This window comes from Periplaneta americana, chromosome 4, assembly GCF_040183065.1.
Source record: "Periplaneta americana isolate PAMFEO1 chromosome 4, P.americana_PAMFEO1_priV1, whole genome shotgun sequence".
NCBI classification, from domain to species: Eukaryota; Metazoa; Arthropoda; class Insecta; order Blattodea; family Blattidae; genus Periplaneta; species Periplaneta americana.
In genome coordinates this window covers 94,055,882-94,083,253 of record NC_091120.1, presented here as the reverse complement: position 1 = coordinate 94,083,253, position 27,372 = coordinate 94,055,882, and the positions used below count along the sequence as shown (strand labels likewise).

Sequence of the window (27,372 nt, the reverse complement as noted above, 5' to 3'; positions counted from 1 at the left end):
GGGAAGATGACAAGACATACTCACACTTGTCTTTGGACAGTGTATTTCATCCATACTGCTGCACATGCAATTTGCTCATATTGAACTCGTATGGTGTACATAGTGATGGATAACAAGCAAATCTAAATTTAGAAGAAGGAAATCATAAACCTGAAAAAGTGGTGGTGAGGATAGTATCTGGAAACACAACTTGAGTATTGCAGCTTTTAGATCGCCATTTTTTTCGTATATACAAGTAGGTAATTACATGATTCTTCATATTACCCACACTATGACCAGACCTTTTCTAACACGTTTACAGCAATGTTACAATATCTTCAAACTTCATTTTCTAGTGTTCAGTCAATTCCTTTCCCAGATTCGAGTGTTCTCATCATTATGAGTGAGTTTTGGCTGATTTGGTATGTGAGAGTGGAGAGCGTTCCAGAACAAGATCCTGTTAAAATATTTTAACTTATCATATCGAAAAGTAGTTTAGTTCTTCAAACCTAAGGAAAGAAATAATTTCCATTTCAAATCTGCTGTTTAATAATTCTAGATTTTAAATGGAAATAATTTATTCTTTGTGGTTTTAGCAGGAATAACTAAGAGAACTCAAATTCCATTTTCTTCTTGATATTTGGGAGGTATTATTTACAAGGAATGTGAAAAACAGCAGTTATTGAGTGTAGATGGTGCACTGAGAAGCTGTGTTTTTGTATTTTCTCATTAACTGCCACTACTTATTGTGATTTGTATGTGTCTGTCTAAAATCAGCCACAGATATTGAAATTATTGATTGCTGTGTTAGTTTCTATAGTGGCAACAAAATGTAGACATCTTTGCTATGAATAACTTTTTTGTCACTGCTGTCTCATCTTGTCTTTATGCCCTATAACTTACAGTTAGGTGTCAGTTGAGCTCGAGTAGCCAAATTTTCTATACAGTGTGAGTTTTAAGTCCACCGACAAACTTCAGGGGGTGATTCCTGACTGAAAATGAAGTACAAAAGTTCATATCACCTTGTGTCCGGAAATGCATAGTTTCCATGGTAGATGGCACTGACGACATTCTCTCATAACTTGCAGTGTGCATTTTATGTTTGCAGATAGTATGATTTAAGCAACGGTCTGGTATTCATTCCAGGAACAAGCCGAGATGGTGTTCGTGCTTGGCCAAGCAGGTGGAAACAGTCGAGAGGTAGCATGGATGTACCGAGCTATGTACCTGACAGACAGCACCATCCACATCACATAACATTTGGAGCCATTTTTCGGCATTTGTGTGAGCATGGGTCCTTTGAGACAGATGAACGTGCAGGGCAGCCGCAAATGCAGAAAAATGGCTCCAAATGTTGTGTGATGTGGGTGGTGCTGTCTGTCAGGGTACATGGCTCGGTGCATTTGTGCTGCCTCTCGACCATTTCCACCTGCTTGGCCATACACGAACACCATCTCGGCTTTTGCCTGGAATGAATACTGGACCATTGTGCTTCTATGTTGCTTAAATCACACTATCTGCAAAACACAAAATGCAAGTTATGAGAGAATGTCGTCAGTGCCATCTACCGTGGAAACTATGCATTTCCGGACACAGGGTGATATGAACTTTTGTGCTCCATTTTCGGTCAGGAATCACCCCCTGAAGTTTGTTGGTGGACTTAAAACTCACCTTGTATAGACATATTTTGTTATGTCATATTCAATGGGGTACGTTGTATCTTTATTAATTTTTGCTCCATGGTTATGTTTCCTTGTTAGCCAGCTGACTCATAGTCACTTAATGGAAACTCATAACACAGCTGTAGGTTGTAGAAGATATCTTCAATAACAAATTAATAAGCTGAAATATCTTGTCACATTGATCCCAAGACCTAATCCCTTGTGATTTTTACCTAGTACACAGGATAAACAGTACTCTGGAACAGCTGCTAGAAAATATACTTACAATCATTAACAAGAGAGGAATTTCACTAGATAATAAGGAATTTCCTTCACAGAAGTAAAAAAAAATATGTGAATGTTGGATGCCAGCATTTTCAACATATCATTGAGGCTTCTGAACTCTTATAATGAAAGCTATGTATTTTATTTTAATTTTAAATATATAATAAACACTAGTAATAGGCCCTAATGGTGAGTGACTGACTGTCCAAGAGATTCTGATGGCAGATAAATTGCCTCTAGCTGTAAGATTTGAAATTGGGTGAATTATGTTAAGTAAAGGAATAACAATCGAGAAGCTTTAATCATTCATCCCATTTATCAAAACCAACTGTGCTAGAGTCATAATTATGAAATTCATATAATTTTATTACTATGATGTACCGAGATACATAAGTTATGGTATTTCTATGCAGGAATTCTGTATTACCATATCATGAAGAATAGGTAGAATGGAGAAAAAATATCTCTCCGGCACCAGGACTCGAACCCAGGTTTTCAGCTCTATGTGTTGATGCGTTATCCACTAAGCCACACCGGATTCGAGTTCCGATGCCAGATTGAATCCTTCTCAGTTTAAGTTCTACTTAGTCACTGGTAATGAGTACACCTCTGTAGTGTTGGACATTGTGCCATAGTCACATATTCTGTGACACAGTACATGAGGGTAGGCCACCAAAGGGGAACAGAGAGAAGGATTCAATCCAGCATCGGAACTCGAATCTGGTATGGCTTAGTGGATAAAGCGTCAGCACGTAGAGCTGAAAACCTGGGCTCAAGTCCCGGTGCCAAAGAGAATTTTTTTCCGTTCTTCACCACATGGTAATGCAGAATTCCTTCGTGATTCAAGATGGCGCCATGTTCCATCGGACCCCAGCCACTTAGTCACTAGTAATGAGTGCACCTCTGTACATAGTGTTGGACATTGTGCCATTGTCACATATTCTGTGACATACGTAGTACATGAGGGTAGGCCACCAAAAGGGAACAGAGACATGGAACTTAAACTGAGAAGGATTCAATCTGGCATCGGAATTCGAATTCTGTGTGGCTTAGTGGATAAATTGTCAACACGTAAAGCTGAAAACTCAGGTTCGAGTCCCTGTGCCAGAGAGAATTTTTCTCCGTTCTACCCATTCTTCATCATATAATTTTTTTATTAGTTTTAACATTGCACATACAGTAGGTTTACTGTTAATATCATTTTTATTAAATTTTGTGTGTTATTAGTATTGTAGGTCTACTTGTAATCATGATTAAAATTCATTTTAATGTCTCTTATTCTATGAAGTTTGAGTACATTCTTCAGAGAAAAGTACCGTCATTTCCCATAACTATGGTCCTGGAACACAACTGTGGTTCATGATACAACCATTCAAATTTTGTACTTCATAACATAGTACCTCGATTATCTATATTTTTGCTGTACTGTAGTTTGAAGTCAAGTCATTGCAGCTATCTACTAACGGTGTATGTTACTCACAATGTTCTTTGAATTGTATCGTGAACCGTAGTTGTATTCCAGGACCATAGTTATGGGAAATGACGGTATATGATAATAGAATTTATATACAACTTTTATCATTATTCATTTTTAGGTGAACAATGTTCCTGCCTGCTTTTGCGATATTGGGGTGCATCCATTTGGTATCCTGCTATGTATCGTATCAACCACAGCATGTACATTTAGCTTATGGAGGTAATGCTTACGTTACATTCTTTTATAAAATCAAAACATTGTTATATTAAAAAATATGTTGACCTATTCCATGGTGCGTGGTAAAAAGTGCGTAAGTCAGAAATTTATGGTTGTTTTGAATTATCTCTATGTGAATACAAAACATGTACTTCTTCAGACAGTATAGAGAGCATATGTCTATCTTTTGCCATAGTGTTGTAGAGCATCAGATTACCAGCCCATCATAATGATATTGGTCCTCATTTTCAAACTTTGCTTTTGCTCTACTGAAAAATTGCAGTTTACGACTTATGCCCTTTTACTGCTTATCATAGAATTATATTGACAGTATAAATGTAGGCATACTGTGTATTATATATCACTATCTTTTCAGTAAGGAGAAATAAGCAACTAGCACGCCTTACAATGTCGAAGAGCATGTATTATCATTAGCAATGTGGAAAACAAAAGCATATTTGCAAAGAATATGAACAATTGGTTCTATTATCATGCTGTAATAGACTTTGAATTTATTGTTCTGGTTATTTGCGTGTAGGTCATTTGTAGAACACAACTATTCTTTAGATTAGGTTTTATTTATTACATTCTATGTATTCAGGTGCACATGTCCAAGGACAATTGAATGTACAGGTCGTTCACAAACGTACAGAACAAAGTTTCAGGATTGGATTCCTCATATGGTAACAATGTAAGTTGTTTGTTTATGTCAGTATGGTCCAGGAGTTCTTGATTTGGAATTATTAAGGTTTATTTTCGTTAATATGATACATAGCTCTTCACATGTTCCAAATGGCCACTTTCTGCCTTAACATGTCGTCTCAGTGTTTCAACTTTCTGCCATGAGGCATTTCGTCTCACAAACTGTCATAACTTAGTCTCAGAATGTTTTTACATCAATTGCAGGAGAAGAATATATCAGTGCTTTTGTTGGAAGTCCAGGAGATTTAAATAATTAATCTGTTCTATCTATCCAGTGACCAGAGAATATTTCGTTCAGATATTGGCCGAAATAATACTAAAATATGGAAAAGCAGCATCAAGCATAAAGTGCATCCCTTTCCAGAATATCAGTGTCATCCAAGAAATCAGGCACTGCTGTTTCCAAGGAATCTCTGTAGTTCTACCTGAAAGCATTTGTGAAAATATGAGGGGTCCTGAAAACAGAATTGACTCCACATCATATTTTAAAGTTGCGATTTTTTTTTTTTTCCTTTGCGACTCCATTTCCTCTACCCTCACCACCTTCTCAGTTCCTTTAAGCTAAACTTTCGTCAGTTCCCTGGAGCAATTTCAGCTGTTAGCATCTGTTCATTAGTGATTTCATTGTTACAGTCAGTCACCTTCTCAGTTCCTTTTAAACTAAACCTTAGTCAATTTGCTGAAGCAATTTCAACTATTAGCATCTGTTCCTTAGTGATTTAATTGTTATGGTACTAAATTTAGTGGTGTATACAGTCAATTTGAAGATATTGAGCATTGCAGTAAAATATGCATTAAATCTAAAAAAAAAAATAAATAAATAAATAAGATTATAGACAATATTAAACCCAAAAATATGCGTTAAGAATGACTTTGCCCCAAAGAAGGCCTAAACATGCAAATATGCGCCAAAAAACTATACATTATTTAGAATTAGGAAGTCTAAAAGTGCATCTACACGGTTCAACTTTTCTTTCAACTTTAAGCATTCAAGCAATGCATGCAAGAGTGAATGAAACTCATTCAATTGTGCATGCTTTTTTCCACTAAAAATGAGAGTGCTTGCGGCAGTTGAAAGCAACCTATTGCCGGTGGGTATCTTGTACATATTTCGTTCAACAGTAGCATGTAGGAAGCAGCTGGTTGTTTTTAGGTGGCTGTGAATAAACTGAAAATTCTTTTGTTCGGTGATGGTGGACTTCTTAAGTTTAAAATGGCGGCAGGTACGATTAGCTATATTGAAGATTATCGCAAATACGATGCCTATGGTGTGTTCAACCACAATTTTGCGAATCAAGTAGGCCTAAGTATTGAATTGATATTTAATATTTATTAATTAATATATATACGTAGTAAAGATGACTTTCAGCACGGCGCACTGTGTAGACACAAAATCTTCATGCATCTTAATTGAACGTTCATTTTCAACTTGATTCTTTCACTATTATCTCCAGATTGCATGTGTAAATGCATGAAAAATTGAACTGTGTAGATTACCTTTAGAGTGGATGAATACTAAGTTTGAGTAATGCAGGACGCTTATTTCAAAACATGCATTTGCTTGAATATCCTGTCTCTACATATGAGCAATCCAATGTTAAAATTTTGCCGTGTATTTTTAAACTTCTTGTACAAAATCAGAATAACAAATAACTTATACAGTAGAGCATCGATTATCCGAATACTGATCAACCAAACCATCTGTTAACTGAAAGCATTCCAGTCAGCAAATTCAAATTTGCGCGCGCAGTGTAGAAGTTTTGCTAGCGCTGTTTGCGAGATTTAGCACTAAAAAGACGAGTCTCAGCCTGAACAAAAAAAAAAAAAAAAAAAAAAAAAAAAAAAAAAAAAAAAAAAAAACTTCTTTTCCTAAACTGTAGAACTAATTCAATGGCATTTTGAACTTGCCAACCTAAGCTAGTCAGTTATCTGTGTTATCTTTGTTATTTGTAAGATGTGTAATACAAAATATATAAGTGTAGGCCTATGTATAGTTTTGTGTTCAAGATCAGTGTTTCTTTGTTTCATACTGCTCCTATGACACCGGTACAATTTGTTTTTGTAAATGATCAGTTATCTGAACAACCCCCGTCCCCAATTGTTTCGGATAATTGATGCTCTACTATATCTAGAACTGTGTTAAATACTGTATATAGGCTACATACTTATGGCTTCCAAGTTACATATGCTTAAACATAGTTATATTATAACAGACATTTATTTATGGAGTAAAAGAACTTTCTGATAGCAGATTTAAATTCGTTTTTATTATATGCATTAAGAATATACAGTACTTGTACACATTTTTGGAAACACGTTAAGGAAGATGGTGGCTTATGAAGATTATTTTTATGTCTTGTGGCAGGTTATTCTTCTTTGTGTCATTTTAATATTTGTTGTTGTTTTTGACAATAAAGTCATTTAACCTCTTGCACTCCAATATTTTTCAAAGATATTATCATGACCAGCCAATAAAGCACAGATTTTGAGGTGTTCCGAATCCATTTCTTGATTTGAGTTGCACAATGGGCAGTTAGGGGACTGATATATTCCAATTCTATGCAGGTGTTTAGCCAAACAATCATGGCCTGTTGCTAATCTAAATGCAGCTACAGACTATTTTCGTGGTAAATCGGGAATTAACTGTGGATTTTGATGCAGAGAGTTCCATTTTTTCCCTTGGGATTGTGTTATCAAATTTTGTTTGTTGAAGTCTAAGTATGTAGATTTAATAAATCTCTTCACAAAGTAATACGTAGATTTAGTAACAGGTCTGTAAGTAGCAGTGCTGCCCTTCCTTGCTAAAGCATCCGCATTCTCGTTTCCCAGGATTCAACAGTGGGATGGTATCCATTGGAATACAATTCTTTTATTGAATGATATTAATTGAGAGAGCATTTTAGTTATTAATATTTAAAACTAATCATTTAGGTGTACGGAGTAGCTTTACTTTATCCTGAAGTAAATGCTTAGTTAAATTGTATTCTATAAGTGAATAGTGTATGTGGTTTTAATGTTTGGGCTGTTTATACCAATAATTTTATTTATTTATCAAAATTTGTGTTGTTTTAATAGTTATTTTATGCTGGTAAAGAGTTGCTAACTTCTTATAGGTACTGTAAAACGAATTGTTTCTGTTAGCATTAGTTTTAATAGACTAATGTACTTTATATGTAACTTAATGTTACGTAATATAGCTGTAATTTATTCATATTTGATGACTCATCTGCTATTCAGCTTCTGATGCATTGTAGCCTTATTGACTTGTATTCGATTCTCTTTACATATACTTCTTACTATGACTATAGAGGCTTCTACATTATCACAACATCAGTCCTCTGAACTGCCCATTGTGCAGTTCAAATCAAGAAATGATTCGGAACACCTCAAAATCTGTGCTTCAGTGACTGACCATGACAATATCTTTGAAAAATATTGGCGTGCAAGAGGCCAAACGATTTTATTGTAAAACGCCTGGCATTAGAACACAACAACAACAACAACAACATCACAACATGTCGACTTGAAGAAACATGCCGTAGTAGGAAAACAAGAACATAAACACGAGAGGAACATGGAATCATAAAGAATATTTCGATTTCCCTTATAAATAACGAAAGAATTAAGGGTTTGCAGTTCTAAACATGTACAGTATAAATATTTATACATAGTCAATGAAGTGACTGTTGCACAATACAAATGCATACTTAAATTTTGAGAGCCTTACTTTTAATCAGAAGTCACTAATGAAAGTGGTTTGGATATTATAATAGGTATTCATCAAGGCAATGAAAGAGAACAGACATAGCTGATTCCAAATTTAAATTAATACCTTTATTGTTGAACTTTGCTGTTTGAATGTACCTAGTTAAATTTAGTCTTAAGTTTGATTTAAAGTCCATTTTGATAAACTGTAATCATGAATGTAAAAATATTGTTTTCTGATTCAGATTTTGCAGTATTGAAATAATATGTTCCCATTTAACAGGTAATCCATTCGAAATTGTTGTTACATGGAACACAAGGAACCAGTCCAATGAATCTGTAGTCGAGTATGGAATTGGCGGCCTAATCAAACGAGCAACAGGACTTTCAGAAGTTTTTGTTAATGGATATGGAAATGAAACTGATAGACAGTACATTCACAAGGTGATACTGCCTCAGTTGACGCCTGGTAGCAAATATGGTAAAGTATCATTTTTCATTGGAAGACAGTTTGTTATTACCTATGAAGAATGAATGCAGGAATGAACTGAATCAGGAAAGCAATGCAATGGTATATGATGTTGATGATATGCTGATGATGGTGATGATGATGCCATTGCTGTTACTGTCATCTTCATCGTCATTGTCATTATCGTCGTCATAATCATATCACCACCACCACCACCACCACCACCACCACCATCATCATCACCATCATCATCACCATCACTATCTCCACCTTCATCAACATTTTCTTCAATGTGGAGTAGCCATTGTTTTTATATACAGAGTGATTCACGAGGAAAGGAAAAAGAAAAATTTAGGATGTGAATTCTGAAGTCATTCTGAGTCAAAAAGTTCATATGAATATGGATCTGTTTTCGAGCAGTTACGGAGATATGACTCTTTGATTTCATAAAAACTTCTGAGATTCCATTGTACTAATTCGCATTTAGAGACAGATAACGGACAAATTTAAAGTTTATATTCACGTATGTATACACACCTAATATTCTAGATGTTGGGGTCGATGTTCTCGCACATTTTCAAAGGTACCTCCTTCTGCTTCAGTGCACTGTTGCGCTCGGGCGTGAATCATGCTTGTTGGTCGTCACTTGGGAGAGTTGCTCGTGACTGCTCTTTATGCAGTGTGTGCATCCAAAATACGGTCAATTAGCGCCTCTCTCTTTTCTACCTTTTTTTGCTATACCAAGTCTTTCATCCAACCCCATAAACAGTAAATACTCTTCGATATGGTACTCTTTTGTTCAGAAAGCATCGTTCATATTCAGCGACAGCACACAAGGAACTTTCATCGCACAAACCATAAACATATACAATATCGGTGTATTCTGCAGTCAAAAATTTATAAGGCATCTTGAAAAACACAACTTAACACTTCCGATAATTGTACCTGTATAACTACTGTATTGTAGGCAGCTGACTGAACTGCTGTGAACTCATAAGTGATAGTGTATTTGTGTTATGTGCTGTTTCTGTGTCATTACATCGGACAAGGGCAGGCGATTGGACATTTGTAATGCCCCACCACCCGATTTGTGAGGAGAATGAACTTCTCTTATCTACATCCCTCACAATGCAGATTCCAATGTTACATCATTCATTGCGATCGGTGACCTTGTCTCACATCTCACGTGAGCAGCATATGGTAACTTCTGATTTACATTGGGGCGAGTCGTTTTACCAAAAAAAATGCATCTAGCCCTGCCATTGTTCGAAAACGGACCTATGTTCATATGAACTTTTTCACTCAAAATGGCCTATGTATCCTAAATTTTTTACCTTTCCTCGTGAATCACCCTGTATATGAATAAATAGAACATAATTTGAGTAATTATTTCTCGTTGTGGTCGTAAATATGTCTGGACAGTGTCGAAAATTCTTCCTGGCAATAGACCTATAACATCCTATTTGCGCTGTTTTAGTGAGCCATTGATAATTAACTATTAAGTCACTTTGGCTTGACTTGGATTATAATCTGAAGTGATGATATCATTCTTGGATTCATGACTCTCATCTTCCGAGTATATCCCCAAGTGTAATGCGTAATGCTTGTAGTATGATATTAGATGTTTCAACTAGAATATTGTCTTTTAAAAATTTGGTAATTGTAAAGCCTGTTGCTCTCGACTGGTCAGATAATGATTGAAACCCTACTGATTTCATTCATTCAATGATTTCATGTGTATGTGATTGCGTTATTTTGCGCAAAATGACCGTAAATGTTCTCTTCTGCCATTAATTCAATGAAGAATAAACTCATTATCTCATTAATGTATTTTTCAGAATTCACTGTACTATAGGTTAACAAAACTCTGCTGTAGGAGGTTACTAAACCTCACTGCTGTGCTGGAGGCAGAGTCAGAGTTTCCCTCTATTAATCTGAACAATTGAACAGGATCTCTGATACCACCTCGATGGGAAATTGGAAGGTCTCACAATGTGTGCTCTGTTCAGCTTTAGAATCCTAGTATCAGCACCCACTCCATAGTTATGAATCTTAACATCTCCCATGTCAACAAGAGGATGTACCCATTAAGGTTGCAAAATATACATTTGTTGGCTCCAGATCTTTCCCAGAATGTGGAATTTTGCCAGTGGTTTCTGTGGCAAACTGGTGCTACCTCTAACTTTCACGCAAGTGTTTTGTTTACAGATGAGGCTGCTTTCACAAGGGAGGGGATTTTCGACAGTCACAACCACCTTGTTTGAGTGGCAGTTATGTTGTATTTTTGCGTGACGTTTTACCAGAGCTCTTGGCAATGAGGTAGTCACTGTGATTCCAATATGATGGTGTCCTTGCACATTTGGTATCCCAATGCAAGGAACTTTCTAAAATTCAACATTTCAGGATAGTTGGATTCTCAGGAGTATTCTTCAAGCCATTTCGATCGTTGATCTCACCTGTATAATTGTTTTTTTGTGGGGGAGTTGAAACATCAGATTTGTCAGACCCCAGTGATACTCTAAAAGAACTAGCTGCTTTCATAGCTGTAGTTAAGGCTATTATTCGCGAAACATCTGGCATTTTAAGGAATATTAGAACATCAGTGGTATACAGTGTCACCTCTGTGCTCAGATATATGCCAGACAATTTAAACTTTTCTAACGAAGCAACCTATAAGCACTACTAATGGGAAAATAGCGCATCTATTGAACTATAATCACGTAAGAAAACTGTTCCTCTTTACCTCCTCTAACATCCCTGAACTGTTGTAAACATACTAATTTAACACCCTGTATAAGTATCTCTTTGTTCCACAGTATATATGTTCACTTTATACTCCTCTACAACGGTAGCAACTTAAAACAACTCTATGAGTGAACTCGTACAGTACATTAGAAATAATGCACAGTGTCTGTGGTTTGTAGTAACACCAAACTAAGCTGTATAGAGACTCTGTACTTTATCATACAGATGAACAAAATTAAGCTACAGCTGTCCACAGATGATCTGAACATCAAGGGAGATATTTCTTTTCTGCATAGATAAGAAGCTCTCTGTAAAAGCGAAACCCATATGCATGCTTATACATACACAGAATTATGGCATTCGAAAATTGCTGGCAATAATGCTGTATATCAGCGATCTAGTGATGATCGTGAGAACATTGTTCATTCATTCATTCATTCATTCATTTACTTTATTCCATAGATCTTACATGAGCAATGAAGCTTTAAGATGTGGAACATGTCAACATTTTACAATATTACAATTACAATATTTACAAATTTGTATAGTTTTACAATTTAGTAATTTTCTACAATTTTTACAATTTTGTACAATTTTTTTTTATTTATTTTTTTTTATTTTTTATTATTTTTTTTATTATTATTTTTTTTTTTTAACATTTTGGCGAGATGTAGTGAGATGAGATGAGGTCCGAGGATTCGCCAAAATATTACCCGGCATTTGCCTTTTCGGTGGGGGAAACCTCGGAAAAACCCAACCAGGTAATCAAATCAAAGGGGGTAATCAAATCAAAGGGGGTGATGCCAAGGACTCGCCATAGACCATCCGGCTTCAGTCCCATGGCTGGGGAAAACCTCCGAAGAAACCAGAGTCCAAAGGGGGATCCAACCCAAGCTCGAACGCAGCTCCGGATCAGCAGCCCAGCGAGTCTGCCGACTGAGCTACATCGATGGCTCTACTAAAAGTATACAATACATAGCCAATCAGATTATTCAATTTACAAACGCAAACGATCATTCATAAGTTGAGGTATATTATAATACAAAACAATTTAATTAAATTTAAGGCATAAACAATTCAACCAGTTGTGATATACAGAAATTGATAATACATATCATGCAAACTACTTCAAATTACAAACACAAACAATTTATCAGTAGAGCTATATAGATGACTATTCAATTTAAAGCATATACAATTCATCGGCCAAAACTATACAAATATATACGATACAAAGTAGCATACTTTCATTAAGCTATACAAATTTGTGCAATTAATATCAAGTAGATTAATTCAATTTATAATCATAAACAATTCATCAGTTGAGCTATACATATTACCATTCAATTTACAGTAGGTCTATATACAATTCATCAGTAGAGCTACACAGACTAGTAATCATTTTAAGAACATATACAATTCATCAGCCAAACTATACAAACATATACAATCAAATTAGTTCAATTTACAAACTTATTTTCGTTAAGCTATACAATTCATATGAAGTAGATTAATTCAATTTATAAGCTTAAACAATTCATCAGTTGACGTATACAGTACATACAATTCATCAGTTATGCTAAACAAAAAATACAATACATAGTAAACAGATTAAGTCAATATAAAAACATATTTTAGTTGAGCTATATAAAATTGTACATGTCATTTAAGTAGAATAATTCAATTCACAAGCATAAACAATTCATCAATTGTGTAGAAGGTATGAGTATGTAGAAATTTGGTTAATTCTTTTCTGAACCTTTTCTCGTTGTTCTTCAAATCTTTAAGATTATTAGGCAGTGCATTGAAGACTGTTATACATGAATAGCTAACTCCTTTTTTAAAACAGCTTAGACTAACAGAGGGTAGATGAAGATCTGATTTATGTCTTGTATTAAAATGATGAATGTCTTGATTAGTACTGAATTTATCTTGGTTCTTAATATACAGCATCATTAGGGAAAGAATGTATTCACAAGGTAAAGTCAAGATTTCTAAGTTTCGGAAAATATTTTTACATGAGGTCCTTTTATGCACACCGGCCATTATTCTTATAGCTTTCTTTTGTAAAACAAAAACGTGTTTAGCTTCAGACGAGTTACCCCAGAATATTAATCCATATTTCATTACAGAGTGAAAATATGCAAAGTATGACATTTTAAGTAAGTTTATATCACCAATAGTAGATAAGGATCTTAATGCATAACAGGCAGAGCTCAATTTACGAGTAATACATTCTATATGCGTTTTCCAGTTCAAGTGATTATCCAATTCTAAACCAAGAAACTTTGTGCTTATAGATTCTTTGAGATGAGTTCCATTTAATCGAATACTGTAGGAAACCTGAGCACTATTGTGTGTACTAAATTTGACTGCACTGGTTTTATCAACATTAAGTGCTAGTTTATTTGCATGGAACCATTCATTCATTAGATTCAGCACTGTATTAGAAGTGTTTATAAAATGATCGTATTGTTTGCTTGAAATAATTACACTTGTATCATCTGCAAATAAAATTACATGGGATGAATTGTTTATGGTCAAGGCTAAATCATTAATATAAACTAGAAACAACAATGGACCTAAAATTGACCCCTGCGGAACACCATGTTTAATATTTCTAAATTCTGAATAAGTAACTTTATGACTATTTGGTACATTTATTTCTACTTTTTGTTTTCTATTTGATAAGTACGATGTAAACCAACCCAACATCTCATCTTTAATACCATAAAACTTCAATTTATTTACTAATATACTATGGTCTACACAATCAAATGCTTTAGCCAAGTCACAAAAAATCCCACCTACATGTAGTTTCGAATTTAATGAATTTAGTATTTCATCCACCAAACTAAAAGCAGCATTCTCTGTCGATTTTTGTTTTCTAAATCCAAACTGTTCTAAAACTAATATATTGTTGGACTCCAGGTAATGATATAATCTATTATACATAACTTTCTCAAACACTTTTGAAAATGTTGTTAATAATGATATGGGTCTGTAATTAGCAATAGTACATTTATCTCCCTTTTTGTATATTGGTTTTACTATTGAATATTTGAGTCTTTCTGGAAAAATACCACATTGCATTGACAAATTGCATAGATAGCTTAACGGAGGGGATAATATTTCAGAACAAGCTTTCAGAACTTTACTTGGAACTTCATTGTAGTGTGTGATAGAGCAACTGTTGTACACAGGAGCTGTATTTAAGATATAAATAAATGGTCTCATCCATTTTTTATATCTTCATCATGATTAATGTTGTTTTAAATGAATATTTAGTAAATGAGAACACTACTGCTTCATAATAAAAGTTAAAATTATTCATGGTAAAAATGCAACTCAATACTTCGGGCATTATAAGAAGCTTGTAGGAAGGAGTTCTAACCATATCAGACTATTATGAGATGGTGATAACCTTTCAAATGGGAAGACAATCCAACAGACATGACTGGGTCATTGGTAGATCCATTGCTACAAGTGACAGTGTTCATATTGCTACAGACCAATCCATTGGGAAAGTAAAATTGGAAAATCCTCTAACACATACCGAATTCATCAGATATGAACCCATGTGATCACGACCTGTCCTTGAAAATTAGAGAACCATTGTGGAGCATCCATGTTTAAAGAAGATATCAAAACGTAATGGCTTCAGAGCAGCCTGTAAGAGAATTATGTAAAAACGATGATGCAAATGAGGTACTGTACTCCAGCTTCCATAGGTTTGGCAACATGTTTTTGACATTCAAAATCTATTATCTTAAATTCTTCCTAAACTCATGTATCTTGTAAAAATATAGAGTTGCATTAATTTTCGAATGCCCTAATGCACTTGTAAGTGTCTATTATTAAAAGGAGATATTGCAGAAAGGCAATAATATTGTAACTTTTATATTTCAACAATGTGACTTTTATTTCTACCTTGAACCATATACCCGTCAACAATGTGTATTTCACTCAACACAGCAAGACAGTAGTCGTTATTGTACTCCAAACAATGACAATGACAATAGACATGTATTATTGAGAATAACAATGGACTCCTAATTTCAACTAATGTTCACAAAGCACTATGTGCAGAACAAAACTGCCAGTTCACAGTTCGTTCACCTTGGCTAGTTCTAGCTCACTCACTCAAGTTCACTGTACGTCGAACCCAAGCCTCCAGATACGTTACACTCGCCTGGATACTGCCACAGTTACAGACTCACTCAAGTTCACTGCACGTCGAACTCAGATTCTCGCCTGGTCGCTGCCACAGTTGCGGTCCTCCTCACATTGAACCCCAGTCTCAAAGGCTGGCTTCCATGCTCATTCGAAGACATGTAGACTGACTTCCGAAGATTCATTCACGTTCACTGCATATCGAAATCAGGACCACCTTGCTTGCTGCTGTCCAAGACTTGAAGGCTAACTAACTCTCTCGCGACTCACTGACTTCCGACGACAACTCACGGTGTTATTTATTTACCACGAACTTCTAGAATGTTCTGCATTGCGAAGCCTCTGGAACCCACAACAATCGGTTTCCAGACGTTTCCCCTGCTCTCTCCGCTGCACTGTCCCATAGCCTTCTTTCTCCTTGCCTCGTACAGTGCTTCAGTGCCTGCTGAAGCTCGAGTCTCTTCTCCACACGCGCCATTCCCCGACGCGGCCAGAATATTCCGGCCTGCTGCCACAATATTTTGAAATTGTTACAAAACCATTGCTTTTATATTAACAATTGTGCTTTTAGCTATTGAGTGCTCGTAGAGTTTGGTAATTGCATAATTTATTTAGTAATGTAACTTTTCATTATTTCTTCAGTTTACCATTGTGGCAGTGACCAGGGATGGTCAAGTATGTTTTGGTTTGTGACATCACCGGATGAATCCACATGGAGTCCTCAGTTAGCAATATTTGGTGATATGGGCAATGAAAATGCCCGATCATTGCCACATCTTCAGGAGGAAGTTCAGCGTGGAATGTATGATGCTGTCCTTCATGTTGGTGACTTTGCATATGATATGGATTCTGTAAGTGATTTCTTCAGACCTGTGTTATATAGGGAATGTCAATTATGTCACATGGATATGTAGGAGGAACATTTTAGTAATGGAATAACTTTGAAGTTGTAATTGGTGAAGTGACACTATTGTTCTATCTGACTTTGAATTTGTAATTTATAACATTATGTTGTATTATTCACAGTCTACATGGTATATAATGTATAGATAAGGGAATGCCTATGTAATAAAATTTATGTGACAGTTGTTATCAATACACTTTTTATGAAATGAGCTATTTGAATTTATTATTATGTACAAAATATTGCGTATGTATATACGTTTTTGGCTGTAGGTACACATCTACTGACCCAATATCACAGGAAAATAATGTATTTTAGGGCTAGGAAAGTGATATTTTTAAGGTCTAGATAGGTCTACTGTTGATATTTTGTATTATTGCTGCTGTCGTCCAGAGAGTATATTCTAGCCTACATATTATAATTTTTCTCTTAGATATTTTGTGCATTTATTTTGAAACCAAAGCTGTGATTATCATATTAATATTGTTAATGGTTAATTTCCTCATCTAATCTCGTACAATAGCATGTTCAAATATATTGTTCAGCATTTCAGTTCTCATCTTTTGCATCTTACCTCAAGAGGAGTAAAAGTTGTTGTTTTTTTAACTTCATTTAAGTATTGAAGAAAAAATCAAGTAGCCCATCATACATTGATTATATTAGTTTTGATAGTGAATTTTGAGTACCGGTATCAAAAAATTCTGACATTTTTCTATCTCACGTGCTTTTATCTACATGGAAAATATGATTTAACAGCATTTCATACAATAGTGAGAGATCTTTCCTTTTCAAGGTTTAAATTATAGAGAATCGTTTTCACAATGTTTCCATACTCTATCTTCTTACTTTCTGAAACTGGCCAATAGGCTATTTAGAGGAAATTGATTCTTATTACGTAGAAGGTACATAACTAAAATTATATGCTCTGTGAACCATGAAGAAATTATTACATTCACACTGTCATATGAACAACATTTATACTATACATCACATTTCCTGTGACGTGTTTTTATTTATCCTATTAATAATTATGATAATTATTGCAATTATATTTAAATGATGAAATCAGAAGGGTAACTACTTGGAAAACATAATTATTGAAAGAATTAAAATATTATGCTTAGATGGTTCAGTCACACCAAGAGAATGAATGAGGATAGGTGGCTGAAAATTCTGCAAGGGTGCCACTCGAAAAAAAAAAAAAAAAAGGACGACCGAAAAGATGTTGAAGGGATGAAGTGGAAAATGCAATGAAGGCTAGGATGCTAGAGAAGGACATATGTTTAGATAGAATTAAATGGAAACTGGGAACAGAGAAACTGCTAATAAATCTATATAATAATAATGATAATAATAATAATAATGGTTTATATATATATATATATATAAAATACAAACATTTTGGTTCTTTCATTGCAATTGTCAACGTAATAACGTACAAAATGAAACTTAAATTAATTTTGTGCTATATCTATCTGTAGGAAAATGGACAAATTGGAGATGAATTTATGAAGCAGATACAGCCAGTTGCAGCTTATGTTCCTTACATGACGTGTCCGGGAAATCATGAAGAAGCTTAGTAAGTAGTTCATTATAATAGTTTATCTATTACACAGTACGATTATTTCCTTAATGTCCTGCTTCCAACAGTTCCTGTGCAGCCGGTATGGTGAGCCACATTTCAAAGGGTATTGACTGCAAGGGCCTGACAAATAAAGACTTCTGACATGCCACACATCAATTCTTATGTCCTGTTTCGTAAATTAGCTTATGCTTTTCCTTACTCCATTATTTTATTTATTCAGTCTGGCCCAATTCGGGCTTGCCATTTGATACAGAATAACTCAAACTTTCTGAATTCAAATACAAATATTGGATGCAGAATAATTCTCAGAGTTTGATTTTGATAAATACAAATTATGAAATACATAATAAATTTCTCTTCACAAGTTTCGCCTAAGAATCTTGAATATCATATAAAATATGATTTCTTAATGTGGCAAATGAGTGCTTTTTAATACATATTGTGTTGTTCTGTAAACACTTTTCTAACTTGTAAGTTCCCTTCCATTTAACAAACAATTTATGTAAGGTACCACATTAACCAAAAACGAGACTAGTAACTTTGATAAATTTTAGATTACACTTGTCTAGAAAGTAATACCATATTATGGTATTTTAGGTTCGTATATGTCCTTTTTCTCTTTTTCGACATCACCTGATTATCTACTTGATATTTCGAATAGTAAAATCGTTAATTTGAACTTGAGATCGTGGTTGATTAATTATGATAATGTCAATTCGATGACTGCTGTCATTATCAGTGAGGCAGTGGATCTCCTCGTGAACCTTTATTCCTTTAGATCAAAGAGCATTGGCCAGCATCACGTGTATGATGTTATGTCTTTTGATTCTCAGTAGTTCTATCCTAGGACAATTTCCCAGCATATTCGGAAAAATTTGATATCTAACTACAGCAATGTCTGCTGTGTTTTCTGCCACAAGAGTGTCCTGAAAGAGAATGTTCTGGTGTAACAATAGTCATCTTCAACATGTCCCTACATTCAGAACTTGAGAGAACTTCCTTTGTTATCATCCAAAAGTTAGCTGTTGTTACTTCACGGAATAGTTCTACTCTTCTGCCCTTGTGAGGGTAATCTCATCATGTGACGTATTCTTTTTCTTTAAGATGTTTTCTTAATTGTGGAACTGTTTTGTCTTCTTCAGATAGATTTATTTTTAGTTTAGGAAGACAGCTGATGATGAAATAAAATACTTAAGTGCAACATGCAATGAGATGCTAATATCCAGTGCTACGAAAGTCTTAACAAAATTGCAAAAGAACATGGAATCAATCACTGTGACGTATCTTCTACAGCCTCATAAAAAATTAATAGTTATAAACCAGTTTTTTGGACCAGCTCTGACATATCCTTTTCAAACAGCTCACGTTAATAAAATTCCAAAACAATTTCTGTTTAAAATAGATAACATGATTAGAAACTCAGTTACATAAATTCTCCAATGACATAGTGACACACCTAATAGTATGCTTTATGCAAGTGATAAGTATCCATCCTTCGAGCCTATTGCGAAACGTTCTTGCAACAGCTCAATATAAGTAATAAACTTAAAATTCTTGACCAATCCCATGTTAACACTTGAGAGACTATGAGTTCATTCAAAGTTTGTGTCTCACGTAACTGAAAATAAATCCGTCTAAAGGAGGCAAAACAGTTCCACAATTAAAAAAACATCTTAGAGAACAAGAATATGTCATATTGTGTGGTTACCTTCACATGGGCAGAGGAGTATAACTATTTCGTGAAGTAACAACAGCTATCTCTTGAGTGGTAACAAAGGGACTCCTATCAAGTTTTGAATGGAGGGACATGTTAAGATGACTGCTATGGTTATGTTTGGTGTTATGTTCATGTTTTAAACATTGTCTTGGCAAAAATTACAAGTGCAGTAATAGCTGGTGCTTCATTCTTCGCATTGTTCAATGACTTTGCCGTGTTTCTTCGGTTTTTTTTACCTCAAATTGGACTCCTGAAACAGTATTAGTCAAGACACAGTAGTAGAAGACTCAATATTATGTTAGCCATAAAAAAAAAACTCTGTATTAGGACATCATTATGAATCTATGTGCTGTTGAAATATGAAAAATCAAAACCAGATTCTCGGGTAGAGGTAAAATCATACAGAATAGCTCTTCTGAAATATGAAAGGATTCTCACAGTTCAGTTTTTCTGTTTTTTTTTTTTTTTCATTAATGATTCGACCATCCAAATACTTACAAAGAAGCGGACTTTTACAAGAGATAACTAATAAAATGTGAGAACCTAACAAAGATATTGTAAAAAAAAATCAAACATGATGCTTAAAATTTGGAGCAGATGAAATTTTGAAAATATGCAAATAATTGTTATTGTATTTTATTTTATTTTAAATTTTAAATTTTTAAAAATTTAAGTAGAATCCACTTTTGTCCCAGTTCACCACTTTAGGGATAAATTCGGACAAAATAATAAACCATATTCGTATTCTGTGATCCCAAAGATCCCCAGATATCGACTTTCGTTGAGATCAAGCGATATGAGATTTCTCATTCTCTTCTCAATGTAGAATAGTTATTTTTGTTATATAGATTGTCTTTATACTTTGTAGTAACGAGGAAAAGATTATGCAGCGGGAACTGGAATTATTTCGAAAACTGTGTGCTGGGAACTGGTCCCTTTGCAGTGTGTGTACTGTACTTCTATAGTTAGCTGTATGTGCATAGTTTTTGGAGGTGACTGCCCAGCAGAGTTCACTCGGATTCTCGGGCCTGTATGTTTACTCTTATGTCTCACCCATTGCAGTTGCAGCGTGCTTGTGACAGATATATCAACTGACCCTGCAGCAGTGAGTAACTCACTCTGCAGTTCAGATTAACAAAATCCACATACAAAAATCTCTGGCGCCCACTGTAACCTGTTGGCACTGGGACAGAAAGGAAATGATCATACTGTAATAATCAGTTAGAGTAACATGATAAAAAAATTACACTGTTAAATTAATATTGCACTATTTATATCAACTGGATTTCAATATTTCATAGAATTTGTACAATAATTATCTTTAGAGGAAGTTATTAAAGTATCTTAAAAAATATTTACAATATGGAAGAAATTAATAACATGAAAAGGAGATAAAACAGCGTTATTTAAATTATGTTTTTTTTTTTTTTTATTTCCTTCAGGAAGCAGCTTTATTGAAGGTGTTGAAATTTTGCTTTCTTCTTCACTATAAATAAACTTGGCAATATAATGTCCTATTGTAACAAAACTTTTCTGACTAGGCTTACTTATTTTTTTTTTTTAATAATTATCGTTTTCTTCAGTCATAACATATACAGCAATCATCTTTTTTTTTCTTGTATCAGCCTGAAGGAACATATTTATATACTATAAGAGAATTGGGCTTTGTAAATCTAGTTGCTCATGTTTTCAACAAATTCACGAATTTCCTATTCTTTCTTTTTTTCAGTAACTTCAGTAACTATCGTGCACGTTTCAACATGCCAGGCAATTCAGAAGGTCTTTGGTACAGTTTCAATATGGGTCCAGTGCATTTCATCTCTTTATCCACTGAAGTATACTACTTCCTGGAGTTTGGTTTGAAACTGTTAATTAAACAGTATGAATGGTTGGAACAAGATCTTAAGGTATGTAATGAAATGAAATTTAGTTTTTATATATATACACAAGATTTATCCATACACATATACAGTAAGATACACAATAATGTGGAATGATAGTATGATGTCTTGAATGACAAACATTGTTACATACAACCTCCAAGTGGAAGCAATAAGGCAGATACTGACAAGTAATTATTTTTGGGCTTGAAATTCAACAGTAAAAAAGTTTTTACCCTCTTGTCCTTATCTTCATTATTATATTCAGGAGTGATACCATACTTTATTTTATGCTATGGAATCTTACAACAAATACTAAAGGTACGGTCACACATCGCTATTTTTGCAGCGCAACTTTTGTACTGCAGCTGCAAAGTTGCGTGTCATGTTCACACGTAAGCCAAAAGTAGCGCACTGCATGCTACTTTTCGTGCTGCGCAACCTGAGTGCTACATAAGTTGCAACTGGAGGTTGCGAGTCTGTTCACACACAAGGCGCTACTTTTGCAGCCGCAGTCATGCTGCAGGTTTCCATCTCCGTGTTGACTTCTCAATTTACATTTTGTGGTTATGTTCGCATTATTAAGAAACTCATGTGAAAGCTTCCTTAGCTATTATTTGCTTTTCTGTCGTATCTAGTATTCAGAAATTGACATTATTTTTACTATAAAGCTTTTAAAAACGCCTATATACTTAAATGATAACCAACAGCATATTCACGTAATCAATGTTGGCAACCCTCCTGTTTGGAACTACGCTACGGAAAATTTAAAAAATGAATTATATCGTCAGCAATTATGCTCAGATGTGTTGTGTATTTAATAATTGTTACAGATAATTTATTTTCATCACATTTAACATTAAAATATATCCAAACAATAAAAGTATCATTGGCACATTTGGGTGGTAACACTGGTTGCAACCACAGCAAAAGTTTCAACAAAACTGATATCAAAACTGCTGCAACCCTGAGAAAACCCTGTTCACTCGTCGCTACTTTTAAGCTGTGCGCAGCATGGAAAAGTAGCTGGCAGCAGGTTCGGCAGCCGCTACTTTTCGGGTTGCACCGTTGTTCACACGTCGCAGTGCAAGAGTTTCACAGTTTTTTGTACTGCAGTGCTGCAAAAGTAGCGACGTGTGACCGTACCTTAACTATGCAGTTGAAATTATGCTCGTAAGTGTACTTAATAATGAATATATCTATACTAATAATAAATTTGTAGCCGAAATTTTTCTGGTAATTTTCGCTTTTCCAAAAATAATTGGTCCTAACATGTATAATTAACCATCCTGAAACCGAAAATCGCTTTTTTTGAAATTTTTGTTTGTATGTATGTCTGCCTGTCTGTCTGGATGTTTGTTACCTTTTCACGCGATAATGGCTGAACCAATTTATATGAAAATTGGAATATAAATTAAGTTCGTTGTAACTTAGATTTTAGGCTATATGGCATTCAAAATACTTTATTTAAAAAGGGGTTATAAGGGAGCTTAAATTAAATAAATCGAAATATCTCCCTTATTATTGATTATCATGAAAAATGTTACATAACAAAAGTTTCTTTAAAAATGATTTTCGATAAGTTTTATTGTATGCAAAATTTTGATAGGACTGATATTTAATGAGATAAATGAGTTTTAAAATTAAAATAACAATACCATCTAATGGCCTGTAATGAAATAAAAACAAATGACTTCGTCTATAAGGGGCCTTGGATAACAACAAACGAAAGCTATTAAACATAACCTACAGAGAATGTTTCTGTGTTTGTATGAAGTAATCTCGGAAGCTAAATTAACCAATTTGTATAATTAATTATTATTTCACCATTGGAAAGTGTAGTTTCTCTAGATGGACATAATGCTACAATGTTATTAGAGTAACTTATGAGTGAATCGAGGACAGGTAAATAAAATAGCTTCTTATGCACAGAAAACTTGATAGGCTATTCTGTATATTCGTTTCCTGTAATTCTTAAAATAATGTTTATGTACACATTCATTTTCATCTCAGGGAATCAACGAATAACGAGAGTGTATTGATTTAGTATGCAATAATAGTACGTTAGTTTAGCATTCCATTATTTTATAATCCAAATAATCAATCGAATCGTGTTAAAATACATAAAATACATATGCAATAAATGCAATGCAAAAAAATTGGGTAATGAGCCAAGCAGATTATGTTGCATTATTGTAAAAGTTGTTCCTCCTGAGATTCAAGAGCCCCCACAACAAATTAAAAACTTACTTATCGGAATACATCTGTTATCAACACACTTTTTATATAATATAATATAGCCTAAAGGATCGCCTCCACTATTAAACATTTAACAACAACATGTTAAATTGTTTACTGTTAACATTCCAACATGTTGATTGAACATATTAATGCTAATTTCATTTAACAATTTGTCCACACTGTTAAACATGTTAAACTTGACTTTCTTTGCGTAGTCCATCATAAACAGTCTATGAGATTTTAATATAGATAGTGTTTCATTTTCAAACCTTGGAGAATGGACTCAGATGATGATATGACTTTTGTAATTGCCTCTATTGCTTGTTACAAGTCTTTGAAAAGGAAGAAAATGAGAATGTGGATGCAGCAATATCTTAGTAAAAGACACTATGCAGGATACATTCTAAACGAGCTTAAAGTTGAAGACAGTATCGATTTGGATTCGAAAACTTGCTGAGAATGTCAGAACACGATTTTAATATAGTGATGCAAACATACTTCCTGTTACATCAAAGAAAGACACAATTTAAGAGCAGCCATTTCATCTCAGTTAAAAAAATTACAGCGCGATTGATTATCATAGGGCCTATGGAATGATAGATGTTAAAGGAGTGGGTAATATCGTATAATTATTCTTTCCGAAGTTTTACGAACGTTAACATGCATCACCAAATACGACCATTACTGACGTCAACATAGCATTAATGTTTAGCGTACGATGAGAGTGCAAAAACTCTCTATTGTATTCTCGAGAACAGTTAAATAATAATTCCAGTTCTCTAAAACAGTCGGCCTTCTTAGCTTTGCCCGTGTATTCTTTTGCAGACACATCCCACAAACAAGGCCTTTCCATCAGTGCATTAATTTTATTCTAATGTATTTTCTTTCATCCACTCCATTATTTCGAACAACTTACAGCCAACACCAAGTACCAATGATAATATAAAAATGATCAAGATACGCGCCACAAAATCGGAACTTATAGTTGTTGCTATGGAAACTGTACGAACTTTGCCGAACTGTACCGACGCTGCACAAGCAAAAGTGTTAAATTCAACATACTTAGTTAACATGTTAAGTCAATTGAGACTTGAAATGTCCATATACATGTTAAATTCAACATGTTATATTTAACATGTTGTTGTTAAATGTTTAATAGTGGAGACGTGCCTTAACATAATGTAATGTAATATAATATTGTGAATTTTATTAGTAACAACAATGTAATTTATTCGTCACAACAATAATTCCTTTCTACAATTCGCCTTAAACGCTCTCGTCAACAATTGAATTTTCACTCAACACAGTATTCGTTATAGCACTCCACTGACGGCAATGACAATTTACTTGGACTATTACGAACAACAATGAACTGTTAATCTTAACTAATATTTACAAAGCACTATTTACAAATCAGAACTATCAGTTCTCAGTTCACAGTTCTTCTAGCTCAGTCACTCGAGTTCACAGTATCTCGAACCACAGACCTTCAGAGACAGTTCACTGTACTCGAACTCAGGTCCCTCCAACTGCGGTCCACTGCACTCGAACTCAGGCCTTCGGATGCTGATACAGTTGCGGACGCACACTCGAGCCGAACTCCGGTACACAAGACTGGCTTGCTTGCTCTGGCTTGCTCACTGACTGGCTGACTAATCAACTGAAAACTACTGTCGTTCCTTCGCGACCGTAATTTATAACCACAGCGACGTAGCCTCGAAAGTTCGAATTCGCGAGTCTTCCACTTCGACGGATTTCTCGGCCTCTCTAGGCAAGCAGAAGATGCGCGCACAAACTCCCTCTCCACTCTCCCGCCGCGTAGGCCCTTTCCCCTTACTCTCTGCCGCGCGCCGTCCCTCCGTGCTCCGCTTTCTTGCGGGACGCTAGTTGTGAGTTCGAATCTCACGTCGCTGTCACAATATAATATAAATGATTATTCATCCTGAGACCGAAAATCGCTTTTTTGAAATTTTTGTTTGTATGTCTGTCTGTCTGGATGTTTGTTGAACAGATTTCGACGAAAATTTAAATATAAGTTAAGTTTGTTGTAACTTAGATTTTAGGCTATATGGCATTCAAAATACTTTATTTAAAGGGGCCTGAATTAAATAAATCGAAATATTTCGCATATTATTGCTTTTTGTGAAAAATGTTACATAACATAAATTTCTTTAAAAATAATTTTCGATAAGTTTTATTCCATGCAAAATTTTGATAGGACTGATATTTAAGGATAAATACAAGACTTTTAAAGTAACAATACAATACATTTTCACCGCCGCCTCAGATTATAGCATCGTCGTGCTTGCAGTAACTCCTATCTGCAAAATATAAAATTTTTCAGTAGGAAGAAAAAGCACATTTATTCATTCCATGGCAATGGTACGTAGTAGATCGTGAATTCTTACATTTTCAAAAGAAAGAAATATAATAATTACATATCACTATATATGCTGTATCACTATTTAAGTTATTTGAAGGGTTCAGAACCATAGTGGGCCAAGCGCTATTTACTGAAGACGTAGAAAACAAGAGTTACAATTAAGTTATTACCATAATTCAATGGAAACATATAGCAAGTAATATAATGTATACACATTAAAACTAAATGATATATCAATCTTCATTAAACTATGGCTGCATGTAATAACAATTAAGAAACATGTCAAAGGAAGTATCATTGCAGCAAATGAGTGGTCTCTGGACCTGATTGCATTTTAATTATTTAAATACAATTTAAATTAAGTACATGTAACATATTAAACGATTTATCCTTCTATCAATCACGAATGTTCCCTGGACCAAATGTCCTATTTTAATTATGTAATTACTTGATATTTATTTCTAACAAGTGCAGCGGAGCGCACGGGTACGGCTAGTTGTAAATATTGTTTTGAAATATGCGGTGATTGCTGCAGGAAGCCACAAGTCCTGAAAATCGCACTGTTCGCCCATGGATTGTGGTGTATGGTCATCGGCCTATGTACTGTTCCAATGTTGGTTCTGATGACTGCACACGTTTTGGAACTTACACTCGTATTGGCGTACCATTCTTGAACTGGTAAGCTTGTTTCTTAGTTAAACCAAGAAGGGATGCCTTCTTATCTGTTTTCTAGTTGCCTCTTTTATGTGTATTTTGTTTTGATATTGATTGTTGGCTTTTATTATTGAAGAGTTATTTTTCATAAAATTTTTGTGAATTGAAGAATTGAGATTTTAAATTAATGAAAAATGGCCATAATGTCTCACTTAATATTTTATCAGATATATCTGAAATCACTAATATTGTGATTAATCCTACTTGTTACCACTTTAACACATGAACACAATACTCGTACATTTGGTGAACCTCATGAATGTCAAACATAAACACACACTACAGCAATACCATTCAGACAGAAGATTTTGCTGGAAGGTTTTTCATAATAATACCATTGAAGCGAATGTTTTTCAATGAACAATAAGCAACTAACCAAACTGTCTTTTATATTTCGAAGAGATACTCGAACTTTTATAGACATGACAACATAGATGTTTTATTTTTTTTCTACATTAGACAGAAAATTTTATGTCACAAAAATAGTAATAATCGTTCTAAATTTCATACTCAATCTTTCATTAAATACATACTGA

General features: G+C 34.5%; 1 protein-coding gene across 1 annotated transcript in view; it reads left to right on the top strand.

Annotated features, from left to right (window-relative positions):
- Window positions 1-27,372, top strand: part of LOC138698052 (acid phosphatase type 7-like) — a 38,779-nt gene that overhangs the window by 3,228 nt on the left and 8,179 nt on the right. The window contains exons 2-7 of the mRNA XM_069823735.1: window positions 3,521-3,621; window positions 8,309-8,506; window positions 16,055-16,263; window positions 17,798-17,895; window positions 21,348-21,525; window positions 26,658-26,800. Of these exons, the coding sequence (XP_069679836.1) occupies window positions 3,528-3,621; window positions 8,309-8,506; window positions 16,055-16,263; window positions 17,798-17,895; window positions 21,348-21,525; window positions 26,658-26,800 (920 nt within the window). The 5' untranslated portion in view covers window positions 3,521-3,527. The remainder of the gene's footprint in view (window positions 1-3,520; window positions 3,622-8,308; window positions 8,507-16,054; window positions 16,264-17,797; window positions 17,896-21,347; window positions 21,526-26,657; window positions 26,801-27,372) is intronic.